General features: G+C 34.7%; 1 protein-coding gene across 1 annotated transcript in view; it reads left to right on the plus strand.

The window, feature by feature from the left end:
• The window catches only part of DCC (DCC netrin 1 receptor), a 1,099,744-nt gene that overhangs the window by 504,254 nt on the left and 580,439 nt on the right, over nucleotides 1-15,051 (plus strand). Inside the window, exons 4-5 of the mRNA XM_058557158.1 lie at nucleotides 11,207-11,357; nucleotides 12,554-12,690. Coding sequence (XP_058413141.1) covers nucleotides 11,207-11,357; nucleotides 12,554-12,690 — 288 coding nt within the window. The remainder of the gene's footprint in view (nucleotides 1-11,206; nucleotides 11,358-12,553; nucleotides 12,691-15,051) is intronic.

Raw genomic sequence — 15,051 nt, forward strand, 5'->3', positions numbered from 1 at the left:
TTGCTAAGTCCTTGGTAGCTGTTATAATTAACATTGGCATAGTAGAGATTCCAATCTTAAAGAATTTGATTCTCATGTCAAGATTATTTCTCTGATAATAAATTACCCAATTTTGGTTCTGCATGGCTAAGTATTCACTTATCTACTGGTATTTAATTACACATGTTTTATGATATTTGTCCATAGTACTGTCTAATTTCTGCATTTCCTTTTCACATCTATTAGAAGCCAGAGTCTCCTGCAAATATTTTCACTTTAGTAAGTCATTGTTACATGATTTTCACCTTACCTTTCCATCAACATCATTTCTTTTGCTATATTACAAAATATTGCAAGAGGCAAAGCTTAGAAATAGGAGTTGGAAGATAAATAAGACTTCTAATATTTGATTTTTATTACCTATTACCAATTCATCTAATCCTCTAAAATCCTTAGTTTCCTTAACTGTTAAGAGAAGAGGATAGACTAGATCAGCCTTTCCAAATCTTCTCTACCAAGGATCTCATTTATTATTTCATTCCACATTCATTCCCAAGTCTGCCTTTATTATCCCAGTGTTTAAGATTTCTAGTTTGCTAGACTAACCCTAATTATTAAGAGCCATAAGGCCATGCTAAAACCCAACAATTAAAGGTCAAAAACCAATCTCATAAAATATGAGATTGTCCTACTTTTAGATTAATAAAAGAAAACACAATAGTTTTAAGTTGGTTTATACTGTCTCTCTCTCTCTCTCTCTCACACACACACACACACACACACACCACACCAAAAGAAGATAGGATATCTTTTATTGTATACAATTGACCATGCAGCAAACTGACCAAGTTCCATGTCATTATGTGCCTCTGCTCCCCCCAGATGGTAAATTTAGCCTGCTGTCTTTGGGAACCAGGGTCGGGTAGAGCATGGAAAACAATGGACAATCATGTTGTATTGGAATTAGTTGTTGTAGGTCAGGTCTTTTAACCAATGTGAGACAACTGTGATAACCAGTGTTTCACATGGAGTTGACGAAATTCCATTCAGATGCAACCAATTCTAATTTGTTAGTAAGCCTAAGCTAACTTGCTATGGATAAATAGTATCTATTTAGTTTTTGAATTTGTTAAAAAATAAGTCTTCATCTCCCAGTGCTATTTTGGGGGACATCAACAAGTTGAAAGTTTTAAGTTTCAACAAGTTGAAAGTACTTGGAATTCTGGGGGACCTATTATGTTTTTCTCGCCATGTCTATCATTCTAATGTCACTAGTGATCTCTCCCTGATCAAATCCACTAGTTTTTCTATTTTCATCTTTGTTGTTGAGTGATGTTAGGTATTGATTATATTATCTTCTCTTAATAACCATTCCCTGAAAGGTTGCTATTTTGCATAAGGTCTAAAGCAAAAACAATATTCTTGGGATTGTCCCCACATGGAGGAATGCTGATTTCTTGTAGAGAAGAGAGCCTATCTTTTCCCAAAAGTCTATTGATGCCAACATATGGTCAGCATTTACTAGGAATATGATGCTCAGCAGCTCTGGGTGGGTAACTGAAGGGTGAGGTAGTCTACCCTGACTCACACACAAACAAGAAGCTTCCCCTGAGGGTGTGTGGAAGCCAAACCTATAACCTGTGAGGGCACAAGTCACAAAAATTAATGAAAGAACTAGTAGAGCTTCCTTCTCTGGTCCTGTTTGACATCAATTTATTCCTGAAGCATAAAAAAAGACATGTTTAGTCATGAGTTATGGGCATAGCTTTATTGATTCAACATTGGCCAAATAGGAAATAATACAATTACTTTTGGTTCTTTATCAAAAATGAGAGTTAGAATAAAAAATTCGTTACATTTCTGGAAAGTTTTAAATGCTTCTTTATGCCTTTATATAAATTATGAAAATTTCTAGGTTCTCTAAACTAACTTCAACACATCATAATGGCAACATTTGTTTTCTGGGATTCTACTGTCAGCTGTAAAATTTAAAAAAAGATAATTCTAGAAATGAAAAATCACTTCCTTCAGATCTGCTACAAAATGAAACTGATAGACTCAAAATTTGCCTGTGAGACGGAAGGGATATAGCCATATGCCAATGATAAGAATAGACACACCCCTTCTTCCTCCAAACTCTAACTACAAATAGCAATATGTGTGTGTACATGGAGAGAGAAAGAGGAAATATGAACAGATGTAGGAATATTTACAGAGAGGGAATGTCATTTTTAGTACTGAAGTGGTATAAATGAGGAAGGAAAGTAATAGAATCATAGAGTGATGAAAAATAGCTCCTGAGAAATGGCTCCCTTCTCCCTCTCGGTTCAGAGATCCTTGGCTTTCAGTCAGATGGAGTTTTTCATATTTTATTAAATAAATTTTGATTCCTGTGATCAGTCTGGATTAGGCTGGTTTTTAATAAAAGACATTCTAAACACAGAGTTAGAAGGAATTTCATGGAATTTTTCACTCAGAGCACATATTATAGTTACCTACTTGTATTTGGAGACACATGGTACCTACTGAACTAGGTGGGGGGTGGCTAAGGAGCCAGCAAGTGAACAGTAGGTTAACTTGAAATTGAGGATGCAGACAGAGGAAACTAGCTCTGTGAAGTTAAATTAGTTTGTAACTCTTATGCCCAGGAAGAAATCAAAGAGAATACCCCACGGTAGCCTGCAGTGCCCTTTCATTTCCAATTGGAAAAGTGTTTGATATTCCATTGAGGCAGGAATTTAATGAAGAAAACCAGAGTAGACAATGAGAAAAAAAGGTTTTGCATTCAGAAAGCTAAAAATTAAAAGCAAGTACTGGTTATTTTGGGGAATACAGTTATTAACTTGTGAAAGCCAGTATTTCTTTTCTTGCTGACATATGTGCCAACAGTCCATAATTAAATTTCTCTACACTTCAGTTATTCTTTAGATTCAGCTATGTAAGGTTAGTGTTGACATTACTAAACAATAGTTTAGGAAAATGGTCCCATTAAAAGAAAGTCTTTGTCATCACAGGTGAGCATGCATTCTAGTTTTGCCCAGAATGGTTCTGGTCACCACCAGTGTCCTAGAATAATTATAAGGAAGTTATCTTTCACTCTAAAACTTAATTTATGCAGTCAACTGGGTCATCTATCATGAGGGAAGTCAAAATTATGTGGCCCCGAGGCACATGGGAAAACCTATGAACGCAGAGAGTCAAAGCTAGTTTCCAGTTGGCCTCACAGACTCAGTTAATGTGGCCAGTGTAATGTCTAATAGACCTTTTTTTTTTTTTTCTTTGAAATGACTTTAAACAGAAAATACGCTCTCCACTTTCACTAGTGCACCTTCCCCATGCTTCTTAGGGCATGCGCCATGAAGACAGTTGGGTTCTTATTTCTGAATATGTGAAATGTAGGTAACTGGGTCAGACTAGAGGATCCAAGATACTTCTTATTTTTTAATAATCTATTGCTGAAAGACAGTGATTGGAAATATTTAAGTTTTGCACTGCCTTCCTAAATGCAAAATAATAATGAGGAGGAGGAGGATAAAGAAGTGTATTTAATTTATCAATTTCTACTTGAAAGATGCAAAACTATTCCCATGTTGAAAGGAAATGAGCTTCTTGAATGTCTCAGAAGAATAGCTAATCTGTTGGAACTGTGTCTACCTCAGTTCTTAAAGCATGGTCCATGGACCCTTAGCATTTCTTGAAATGATTTCAGGGAATCTGTGAGGTCAAATTTATTTTAACAATAATACTAATATGCTTTTGTTTGTACTTTTCAACCATGTTGATCTGAGAATGTCTTAGATGAAGCAGTAAAAATTATTAATGTTATTAAATCTTTATCCTTAAATACATATCTTTTTAATATTATGCATGTCAAAGTGGGAAATATACATGAAAGATATAAAAATACAAGGGTTTTTGAGGTTAAAAATTCTGTGATCATTTAAGTTTCAAACCGAATTAGCTAATTTTATTTTCATGGAACACCATTTTTACTTGAAAGGACAATCAACAGAAAAACTGTAGCTATTCAGATTTGGGTACTAGTTAGACATTTTCTCAAAAATGAATGAAGTGAACCAGTCAGTTCTAGGAAACTAGTATTTGCTGCCAAGGATGAAATTCAACCTTTTAAGTTAAAATTAGAAATTTGGAAAACTTGTATGTGCCACAGGGAGCTTAACAGCTTCACAACATTAAAAGACCTCTCTGATATGATTGGTGATGTTGGCAATAAATGAGATTTTTCAATACTGTATAATGAAATGTGTCAACATTTGGAAGATCTGTCTAATTCAGTGTACTATTCCAGATGACCATTGATTGATGTGACAAAATCATGCGTGACTAAAAGATGTATTTAAAATGAAAGACAGACCAGTGGAGTTTTATTTAACAAAACACAAAATGTTTATTGATATGGTGTCAGATTCCACATAACAACTAACTTTCCAGAAACTACTTCTTGAGTTTTGGTGAGTGTTAAAGGATAAAATCTACAACTATTTGAAAAGCTATTAAAATACGCCTCTCTTTTCCAACTACATATCTGTTTGAGGTCAGATTATTTTCATGTAATTCAGCCAAATCAACATGACAAAGGGAGTGCAGAAAGTAACACAACAATTTAGTTATTTTCTGTTAAACCACTCATTAAACAATTTACAGGGGCTCGCCTGCCGGCATAGTGGTTAAGTTTGCATACTCTGCTTCAGGGGCCCGGGGTTCACAGAGTCGGATCCTGGGCATGGACCTACACGCCGCTTATCAAGCCATGCTGTGGCAGGCGTCCCACATATAAAGTAGAAGAAGATGGGCATGGATGTAAGCCCAGGGCAAATCTTCCTCAGCAAAAAAAAGGATTGGCAACAGATGTTAGCTCAGGGCTGATCTTCCTCACACACATACACACACACACACACACACACACACAAATTTACAAAAATATAAAGTACTACCACTCTTCTCACTAACATTTTTGTTTTGGAAAATACAGTATTTTTTAAAAAATATTATTTTTAGTGAGATATGAATAAATATTTAATAAATAAATAAACAATTTTAAAAACCTCTCAGTTTTGATTTTTAATGTGGTCAATATTTATAGTTATAACCTACATAAACAAAAGCTTTTTGAGGTCATCAATAATTTTTCAGAGTACAAATAGTTCCTGAGACCAAACAGTCTGAGATCCACTGCTTACATCATTATTCATTTTCCTAATGATTGTAGATCAGTTCTCTCCAACTTGGATAACAGATTAAGCTGAAGTAGGCCAAATTTTCCATTAAAAAAGTTAAAAAGAAAGAGAGGCATAAGCAAAGGCAGCTTTGCAGTAAGGTATTTCTACAATTTAATGCAATCTGTGTACATCAGAGATCAGGAACACTGTACTGACTGTTTTCCCTTTATTTACATATTACCCTCTTGCTCTCTGAGGAGGATTAGCTGCACTGCAACCAGGATGACAATGAGATCAGCTCATAGAGTCAGGCTAACATTTTCCCCCCACAGGAAAAACTAACCTGAGTTTTAGTCCAAGCAAATCATGCCTCTTGTAATCAATTTAGAAAAAAATGATTGCATAATTTTGTGCATTCATTTCCATAAGTATCATATTAAAGAGGTCTATTTTTGTAGTTTTTAATATAAAAATTTGACATTAGGGGAAAAAAATCAATTTTTGCTTGTTTGATTTTAAAGCTATTGCCAAATATGTTTTCTGGAATCCACTCTTGTATCTTCCTCCCATTTTTGTTTTAAAATATATTACACATACATAAAAGTATATGAAATGTATCTACAGTTTAAAGAATAAAAATAAAATGACCATTTGTGTACCTATCACCCAATTTATGAAATAGAACATTGCAAACTGGTATTCTGATGCCATTTTCTGTGATTAAATCAGGTTCATTAATTCACTGGAAAAATTTGTCATATTCTATTAGCTGAATAATTCCATTAGGGTCTGAATAGTCAGTGCCCATATAGTGAGAACAAAAATGATTTTTATGAATAATTTCTAATTCCATCATAGTTCCATTATAATCAATTTAGTCAACAAAAGTCATGACCCGGAATTTCAAGTTCAATCCTCCCAGGGCTTTTTCATTTATGCTGTTATGGAGCCTAGATGGAAAACTTTCATTCTCTCTTAAATATTTTCCCTGTGTTTTAATCATGAACTTTTTAAATTTCTTTGTTCCTTGTATAATTTCCATCCACTTTGCAACAGTAGAGTTTAAAATCACTCTTTACTCTAAAAATAATGTATGCCCTTATAAAAACCTTTAGAAAATTCAGAAAAATCCAAAGATGAAAATAAAAACCACCCATAATTTTATCACACAAAGATAACCTTGGCAATTGCATCTTCATCGAAATGTAAACATACTTTCTTGACACTTCTCTAAAAAAAAAGTTCACATTTTAAAGGATGAAAATAAGGCAAATATCAAGTTTAATAACGTCTCTGTAAATAGCCCAAATCACCCAAATAGTACAAAAATGAAGGTAAAAGTCCAACTGAAAAAAAAAAAGTTTACTTGGTATTTTAAATTGCTGGAGTGGGTTTCTTTTGTTTTCATTTTCAAGTGTATGTTTCAGTTATCTATTGCTGCATAACAAACCACTCTAAAATTTAGTGACTTAAAACAACAATTTATTATCTGTTATAATTCTGAAGTTTATCTCAGCAGTTCCTCTGTGGGTTTTATTTTGACTCACTCATGTGCGTTTGGCCGAGGTGGAAAGTTCAAGATGGCCTCACTCACATATCTGTCAGTTGGTGCTGGTTTTTGGCTGGGGGACTCAGTTATCCTCCTTTGCCTTTTCACCCTCCAGTTGGATAGACTAACACGGTAGTCTTAGAAAGAGCCATGGCAGAAACCGTAAGGCCTCTTGAAGCCTTCGCACCAGAACTCATACAGCATAACTCACACCACAATCTACTGGTCAAAGGCAGATACAAGGCCAAGCCAGATTTAATTCATAGGGAACTAGACCCTGAATTCTGGATTGGAGGACCTCAAACAATTTGTGATCATATTTAATCCAGCACAATGTTGTGCAACGTATGAACTATTTACTGTTAAAGAAAATTCCTATTAGCTTTTTGGGGAACTTCCATAATATTAGAATTTACTAGATTAGATAATTGCAAAGAAATATCTTTGGGGAAATGAAACCAAATTTCTCTGCCAAAAGCTGACATTTCCATACATGTGATCAGGGTCACAGACTCCAATGCCTATGAAGCCACAAAGAGAATAAACATAATTGAAATGGGCCAGGTCGAGATTGAAGTAATCTGGAATATATATGCTTTGTACAAAAAGGTAATAGCAGGTGGTTCTTTTGCAGCAATATGAGCCCAACGATGCCTGAACTACTCATATTTTAAGATAAAGACAAAATTACTGCAAGTTATTTTGTGTATTTCAATAAACGGATTCTAAAGTGTATACGAAAAGACAAGAGAACCAGAATAGTGAGCACAGTACCGAAGAAGAAAGTCAAAGGATGAACACTGCCTGACATAAAGACTCACTATAAGGCTACAGTAGTCAGGATAGTGTTATATTGGCAAAATAATAGAGAAACAGATCAATGAAACAAAGTAGAGCTCTCAAAAACAGACCCACACAAATATAGTCAACCGATCTTTGACAAAGGAGCAAAACCAAGTCAATGGAGAAAGAATAGTCTTTTCAACAAATGGTGCTGAATTGGACATCCATATGCAAAAAAGATAAAAAAAAGAATCTAGACACAGACCTTACACTTTTCGCAAAAATTGACTCAAAATGGATCAATGACCTAAACATAAAACTAAAACTATAAAAGCTTCTAGAAAATGACATAGGAGAAAATCGAGGTGATTTTAGATTTGACAATGAATTTTTAGATACACCATCTATAAAACAATCCATGAAAGGAAAAATTGATAAGTTGGACTTTGTGAAATTAATAACTTCTGCTCTGCAAAAACAATGTTAACAGAATGAAAAAACAAGCCACCGATTGAGAAAATATTTACAAAACACACATCTGATAAAGGACTTGTATCAAAAATATAAAACAAATACACGAAACTCAACAAAAAGAAAACACACCAAATAAAATAAAAAATATGCAAAAGATCTGAGGAGACACCTCACTGAAGAAGATATACAGATGGAAACTAAGTATACGAAATTTGCTCAACATGATATGTCATTGGGGAATTGCTAGTTAAAACAATTATAAGATACCACTAGACACCTATTAAAATGGCTCAAATCCAAAAAATGACCATACCAAATGCTTGCAAAGATGAGGAGCGCCGGGAACTCTCAATCATTGCTAGTGGTAGTGAAAAATTGCAGAGCCGTTTTGAAAGACAGTTTGGGAGTTTCTTACAAAGATAAACATAGTTTATCTACAATCTACAATACAATCTAGCAACCATGATCCAAGGTATTTACCCAATTGAGCAGAAAAGTTATGTCCAGACAAAAATCTGCACATGGACGTTTATAGTAGATTTGTTCATAATCACCAAAAAGTGGAAGCAATCAAGGTATCCTTCAATAGGTGATTGGATAAACAAATTGTCATGCATCCATACAATGGAATAATATCCAGCAATACAAATAAATGAGTTATCAAGCCATAAAAAGACATAGAGGAACCTTAAATGCATGTATCTACATGAAAGACTGAAAAGACTACATACTGTGTAACTCCAAATCCATGATATTCTGGAAAAGGCACAACTATAGAAATAGTAAAAAGACCAATGATTGCTTGCAGTTTGAGATGGGGTCGTGGGGAGGGATGAACAGGTGAAGCTCGGGGGATTTTTAGGTTGGTGAAACTATTCTATGTGATACTGCAATGCTGGATACATGACATTATGCATTTGTCAAAAGCAGTAGAACAGTGCAATACAAAGAGTGAACCTTAATGTACACTATGGACGTTAGTTAATAATAATGTATCAGTGTCAGTTCATTAATTGTAACAAATGTACCACACTAATGTGAGATGTTAAAAACAGAGGAAACTGGACATAAGGGGATGGGGAGCTAGTATATGGGAACTCTCTGCACTATTCATTCAAGTTTTTAGTAAATTAAAATAAAAATAAAAAATAAGTTAAAAATATAACCATTTTTTTTGCATAATTTTGCTTTCTGATAAAAGATAGTATAATAGTTTGAGTTGAAATGTTGGCTCTTCCGTGGATAAATAAGTAGTATTGCATTTAGGTCCCAGGCAAATTTTCTTTTAGCTAGAAGACAAAATTATGTAGATCTTACTTGATGTTCCCTATGGATAGTACTGTAGTATAGTATGCTCGAATTTCTAGAATAGTATAGGATTGTACAGTGTATGTAGCTCAAACATTCCTGCTGAGAAACAGGTGGTGAAAGTAAAGCATTTAGATGGATAGGCCTCCATTATAAAGATGGCTATTTATAAGTGCACATTTTGGGAACCTGTCCATTTCAGGAAATTTATTTTTAAGTGACATTATCCTTCAAACCATTTTCATTTGATTTGAAGAGTCACTTTCAAGAAGAGAAATTTAAACATACCTCCAGCAGTTTTTAAAAGTTTTGAGACATTTTTTCTGTAATATTGCCTTAATAAGGATTAACACGTTTTGAAAATTCTTTCAATATTTTCATTGTGAAGAGTATTTAATTTTGTTGCTGTAACAGCCAGAAACAGATGTGAGAAGGCTGAGAAAAAAAAGTGAATTTCTCTTTCTCCACACAAAGAGTACTTTAGATGACAATTACTTTCCCAGACATTGACTAGAGAGTTGTTGTTCTTTTATTAACCTGTGATCAGCCTGAACGGAGCTGGGTCAGGCCAAGGAAGATTAACAGTGTTAAAATGTGTCCCAGATCTCCTCCCACCTCACTTCCGCTCTGATCACCCATGGCCACACTATGACCCAGTTGGATCTAACCTCCCTTGGCAATTCTTCATCCACCCCAATACCAGTTTTTAAGATTTCATTGCCTCATTTTCTTTGCTTCAAGAGTTTGCTTTGAGTTTGCAAAATGACAGATTACATGCTAATTCCATTTAATGTTGAAACATTGAAAATAGCCTAAATTAAACCTTCATAGAGGAATGTGGATTTTAATGGGGACCTGGAAATACAGCATCTTATCTTAAATAAATGAACTTCGAGAAATAGAAATTTATTCAGCAGGTTGGATCAGAGATATCACCATGGCTAGGAGGATTTCTCCCAACCCCACGTAACCACAAGACAGCTGTTGGTGTGTCCCAGGCATTAGGAGTGGGATTTATATGGTAGGTAGAAGAGAAGCTCTTAACTCTCACAGAGGTTTCTCTTGACAGTATTGAACCCTGTGCTTAGGATTTTGTGATTTTTTTTGCTTATTCCATCTAATATAATCTTAGCAACTTTGGATTAAATGAGTTCTAAAGTGAATGAAATGAGTCTTTAGCTTGAATAGATACTGTTTCAGTTACCTGCTAGTAAAAATGAATGATGTTGTATATATATATAACTAGAAAATGCGTTGAGTGAAGTAGAAGGATGCAAGAGCTCTTCATTTACCCAGAGTCTCCGCACTAGGGACAAACATACTCTTTGGAAAATTGTTAAAAGTTAAAAACAATTGGAAGGCTTAGAAACAGCCAGACTGAAGTGTAGTGTAACTTCTATTCTGAAGACAGTAGATATTTTCTTAGTGCCTTCTATAGTCTACTCTTCAGTAGTTGTATGTTATTTAACACAATTCTAACATGTTTGTTTATCTTATTTTCCAAGCCACAGAAGCAATAAACAAAGCAGAAGGAAGTGGAATAGATATGAGTGGCAGGCAAACTGAACATTTCAAAAAGTTTCAGGTGATAATGTTTAGAAAAGTTACTGACTGTTTTGTTTTCTAATGATGATAAGTTAGCAAGGCCAGCGGTCCACATGAGTGACTTCTAGCCTCGAGCTTTTATCCTTTGCTTTATACCATGATGTCATTAACAGCTAAGAATATTCTAATATCATAATCCTAGAAACTAGGGATGGAAAAACTTTTTCAAGAGTTTATTTAATAAGTTTCATTGGCATCTTTCCATTTTTCTTTCCTTTCTCTCCATCACAGTGTCTTGTAAGAAAAAAAAAAAAAACGGTTCAAGCTACATCATTTATCTTTGCAATGTTTTTTATAAAAGGCATGATCCTGTCTTTTCTTTCTACAGATCCAGGACTGCACAGGCAGCTGTATTTTCTGCAAAGACCATCCAATGTAGTAGCCATTGAAGGAAAAGATGCCGTCCTGGAGTGTTGTGTTTCTGGCTATCCTCCCCCTATTTTTACCTGGTTACGAGGAGAGGAAGTCATCCAACTCAGGTATTATAAATTTGGGATTTTTGTGAAGTATACGCTACTGTTTATCTTTCTCTAATTTGATATACACACGTAGAAATACTAGAGTTTTTGATAATAATTGATTTTTTTCCACTTTCCTTCGTATTATACAGTACATGAAAGACATTTACCCACTGGGATAGAGAGGTGAGAAACAGAGTCAAAATCTGTGAGATCACTTCTGAAAAGAAAGTTAGAAAGCCAGGGTTGCCATTGAAATGGTCCTGCCCAAAGAGTCTTCAGCAAAGATAATTTGGAGGTTCTCATCCTAAGGAAGTTGTAGAAAGAGTGGAATATTTCTTAAGAAACCAAAATTTCCTGAATTCAAATATATAGCATGTCATTATAGGCTCTGTGCAATTTTCTTTAGCACAAATTATATCTCTCACCATCCCAGCTATAACAAATATTTAAGATAAGACAGGAGGGGAACTTGGCTGGCTTACTGAACATTAATGTTAAGGTATAGTTAGAAAGTAAACTCATAATAGAATGGAACACTTAGTCTGAAACATTTTGATTAAATGGATTTCACTTAAGAAATTAATTTCATTGATTTTTGAGGTCTGGTGTGCTTCTTTTTAACACATTTATTTTCTGTGATGAGATAGGTTCATAGACAGTAAATAAATCTCTAAAATTTATCTATCTTAAATGTTTATTTATATAACAACAATACATGGTATGATACTACAATACTTCTGAGAATATTAAAGAATGCAAGAAATCTGGTTCAAGATGCGTTCTCTGAATATAGCCAGGCATTCTTCGTGCAGTATAAAATGTGGCTTTGTCCAAACATTACTAAATTGCATGTCAAGATACAGGACATTGACTTCCACTGCGGGGAATCACTTTTCTGAACCTTGCAGGCCTCAAATCCAAAATGAGAGAACCGGACCAGATTATCTCTAAGTTTCTTTTCAGTAGTAATGTTAGTTCCAAGTTTAATCTACTTCATTTCTTTGATCACTGCACATAGCCTTCCAATGGGAGTGGTTTACCTTGAATGAATTTTTTGATCAATAAATGTGATGTTATCAAGCCCCCACGAAATAGAGTTTCTTTCCAATTTTATAAATAGAGCTTTTGTGGAGTTCATTTAAACCTCTGAGTACCTTGCCTGATATACACATATATTAATCTATTCTCTAATTTCATATACCTTATGCTTACAGGTCCAAAAAGTATTCTTTATTGGGTGGAAGCAACTTGCTTATCTCCAATGTGACAGATGATGACAGTGGAACTTACACTTGTGTAGTCACATATAAAAATGAGAATATTAGTGCCTCTGCAGAGCTCACAGTCTTGGGTAAGTTAATGGCTCAAGATGAGTTTACACTGTACCCTTCAAAATATATCACCGTGACACTTTTAAATGCTTATTACTGAATTGCTTCCTATGTTTATTAGTGTGAAATCGCAAAATCCCAATACTCCACACATATCCTTGCTCTACTTTGATTAATTGCATAGGGGTTAAATGCAATGTTTGAATACTTGCTTGCTCATTGATTAGAATACAGATACATTCCTCTTTAATTATTCCAATAATACAACAAAACCTACCAAAAATTATTACTTAAAAAATATGTTAACAAATGAGAGATTCCAAAATATCCAGGGAAAATAAATGAAGAAATGAATGAGAAAAAAATGTATAAAAAATATGCACTTGACTGAAAAACTCCGGATGTTATTTGAGAGGACAGGGTCCCTGACATTAAATTCAAATGTGTTGGTAAGATTGTTTTGTTAATATGGAAATACTGTAGATATTATGTTGAAAGTGAACCATCAACATCAAATACATCTAAAGATAACTTTCATGGCAAGAATCTACTTTAAAGAAATTTAAGGGGCATAGCTGGGTTCATATTATTCAGAAAGGCAGAGTCACTGCATATCATTGCAAATTAATAATTCATATCCGTGATTGGTACTCAGACAAACACATTTTATCATCTACTCCAGATTTCTTTTAGCCAGTTTCATTTGAATCATGTAGTTTGGAGAAAATACCTTAACATTTGAATTTCGATTGCTTTTTCCTGCAACAACAACAAAACATTGTTTGCTGGTCTTCGGATTTTTTCCTTTGGAATAAATATTTTTACCTTTTAAGGAGTTCAGGAAAATCATAGTCTCTTTAAAAGTTATTCAGTAGAAATGAAAAGATATAGTGTGCTGATTATATCTGCTACCCTATATCGTAATGTTATTATGCTATCCGTTTTGCTTTTTGGCTTTCAAGTTTATTCAGAAAACACTTTCATCTGCAGACAGGGTAATAACAGATATGATGGGTGAGGCAATGGAGTTGTTTGTTCTTTGATCAACCCATAAATATTAAACTAAGAATAGGCAAAGGACTTTAATTCTTTGGTTTTAGAGGTAGCATTATTCTTACTAAAATATCAGCTGTCTTTAAAATGGCAACAATTTAATTTACTCTTATTTTATGTGGAAGTTTTTTGGCTAAAGAAAGAATTTTTGTTTGTAACAAAGTACAAACATCAAACACAGAATGGCTACCATAGAAATTACCTTGTAATGTGTATTACTGATCATAAGGCAAATACAGTTATGGAATGAGCTAGAATTTATAGTGATCATAGGTAAAACTTGTCAACTTAAAAAGCAAATTTGCCTGTTATTTTATCTCAAAATGAGTTTATTTGGGAGTAGCCAAAAGAATTGCAATTCGAGATTTGCATGCTGTGGCAAACCATAGGTAAATCCAGCAAACGAAGAAGAGGAGCTGCTTTTTATAGAGAAAAAGGAGGAGTAGGGAGAGGCCATTCTAAATGAAAATTCATTGGGGAAAAGTAACAGTTTAGGTGGCAACAGTTTATCATTGGCTGAGCTACAGTATTTCTCGTTGGCTGGGCTGTTGCCTGGTAGTGAGAGAAATCTTCAGTAGTAAGGTAGTTCTACTTCTTGTCCCAGATGCAAGCCCCCATTTCTTCCTGTTTGGAATAATTGACATGTGTGATAGGGTGTGAGAGCTCCCCCTACAGGCCTTCCTCACTCCAATTTAGTTAAAATTTCTTGGGGCCGGCCCAAGGCTTGGCGGTTGAGCGCAAGCGCTCTGCTGCTGGCGGCCGGGGTTCGGATCCCGGGCACGTGCTGACGCACCACTTGTCCGGCCATGCTGAGGTGGCGTCCCACATACAGCAACTAGAAGGATGTGCAACTATGACATACAACTATCTACTGGGGCTTGGGGGAGAAAAAGGGGGGAGAAAAAGGAGGAGGGTTGGCAATAGATGTTAGCGCAGGGGAGGACTTCCTCAGCAAAAAGAGGAGGATTAGCATGGATGCTAGCTCAGGGCTGACAAATTGCAAATAAGTGAGGTCAAATTTTATATCAAATTAATGCACAATATTTAGACATGCCATGCTTCATTAATATCTAAGCCAATTCATTAATATCTATCCCAATTCTGATTTCTGAGGATAAACTAATTAGCCAAGAAATATATGTATGGATATACATATATGCACAAATATTGACATTCATGGCATCTTCCTCGGTGCGTTCTTGTGCACATGTGTATGTTCTCCAGTTCTTTATTGTTGAGCATTATCTTGTAACCAAGTTTTATTCAAAAAAAAAAAAAAAACCTCTGAGCTGATTATTCTTAAATATCTTTGTCATTTATTTGCTTAT

The sequence above is a fragment of the Diceros bicornis genome, chromosome 16, assembly GCF_020826845.1.
Source record: "Diceros bicornis minor isolate mBicDic1 chromosome 16, mDicBic1.mat.cur, whole genome shotgun sequence".
NCBI lineage: Eukaryota > Metazoa > Chordata > Mammalia > Perissodactyla > Rhinocerotidae > Diceros > Diceros bicornis.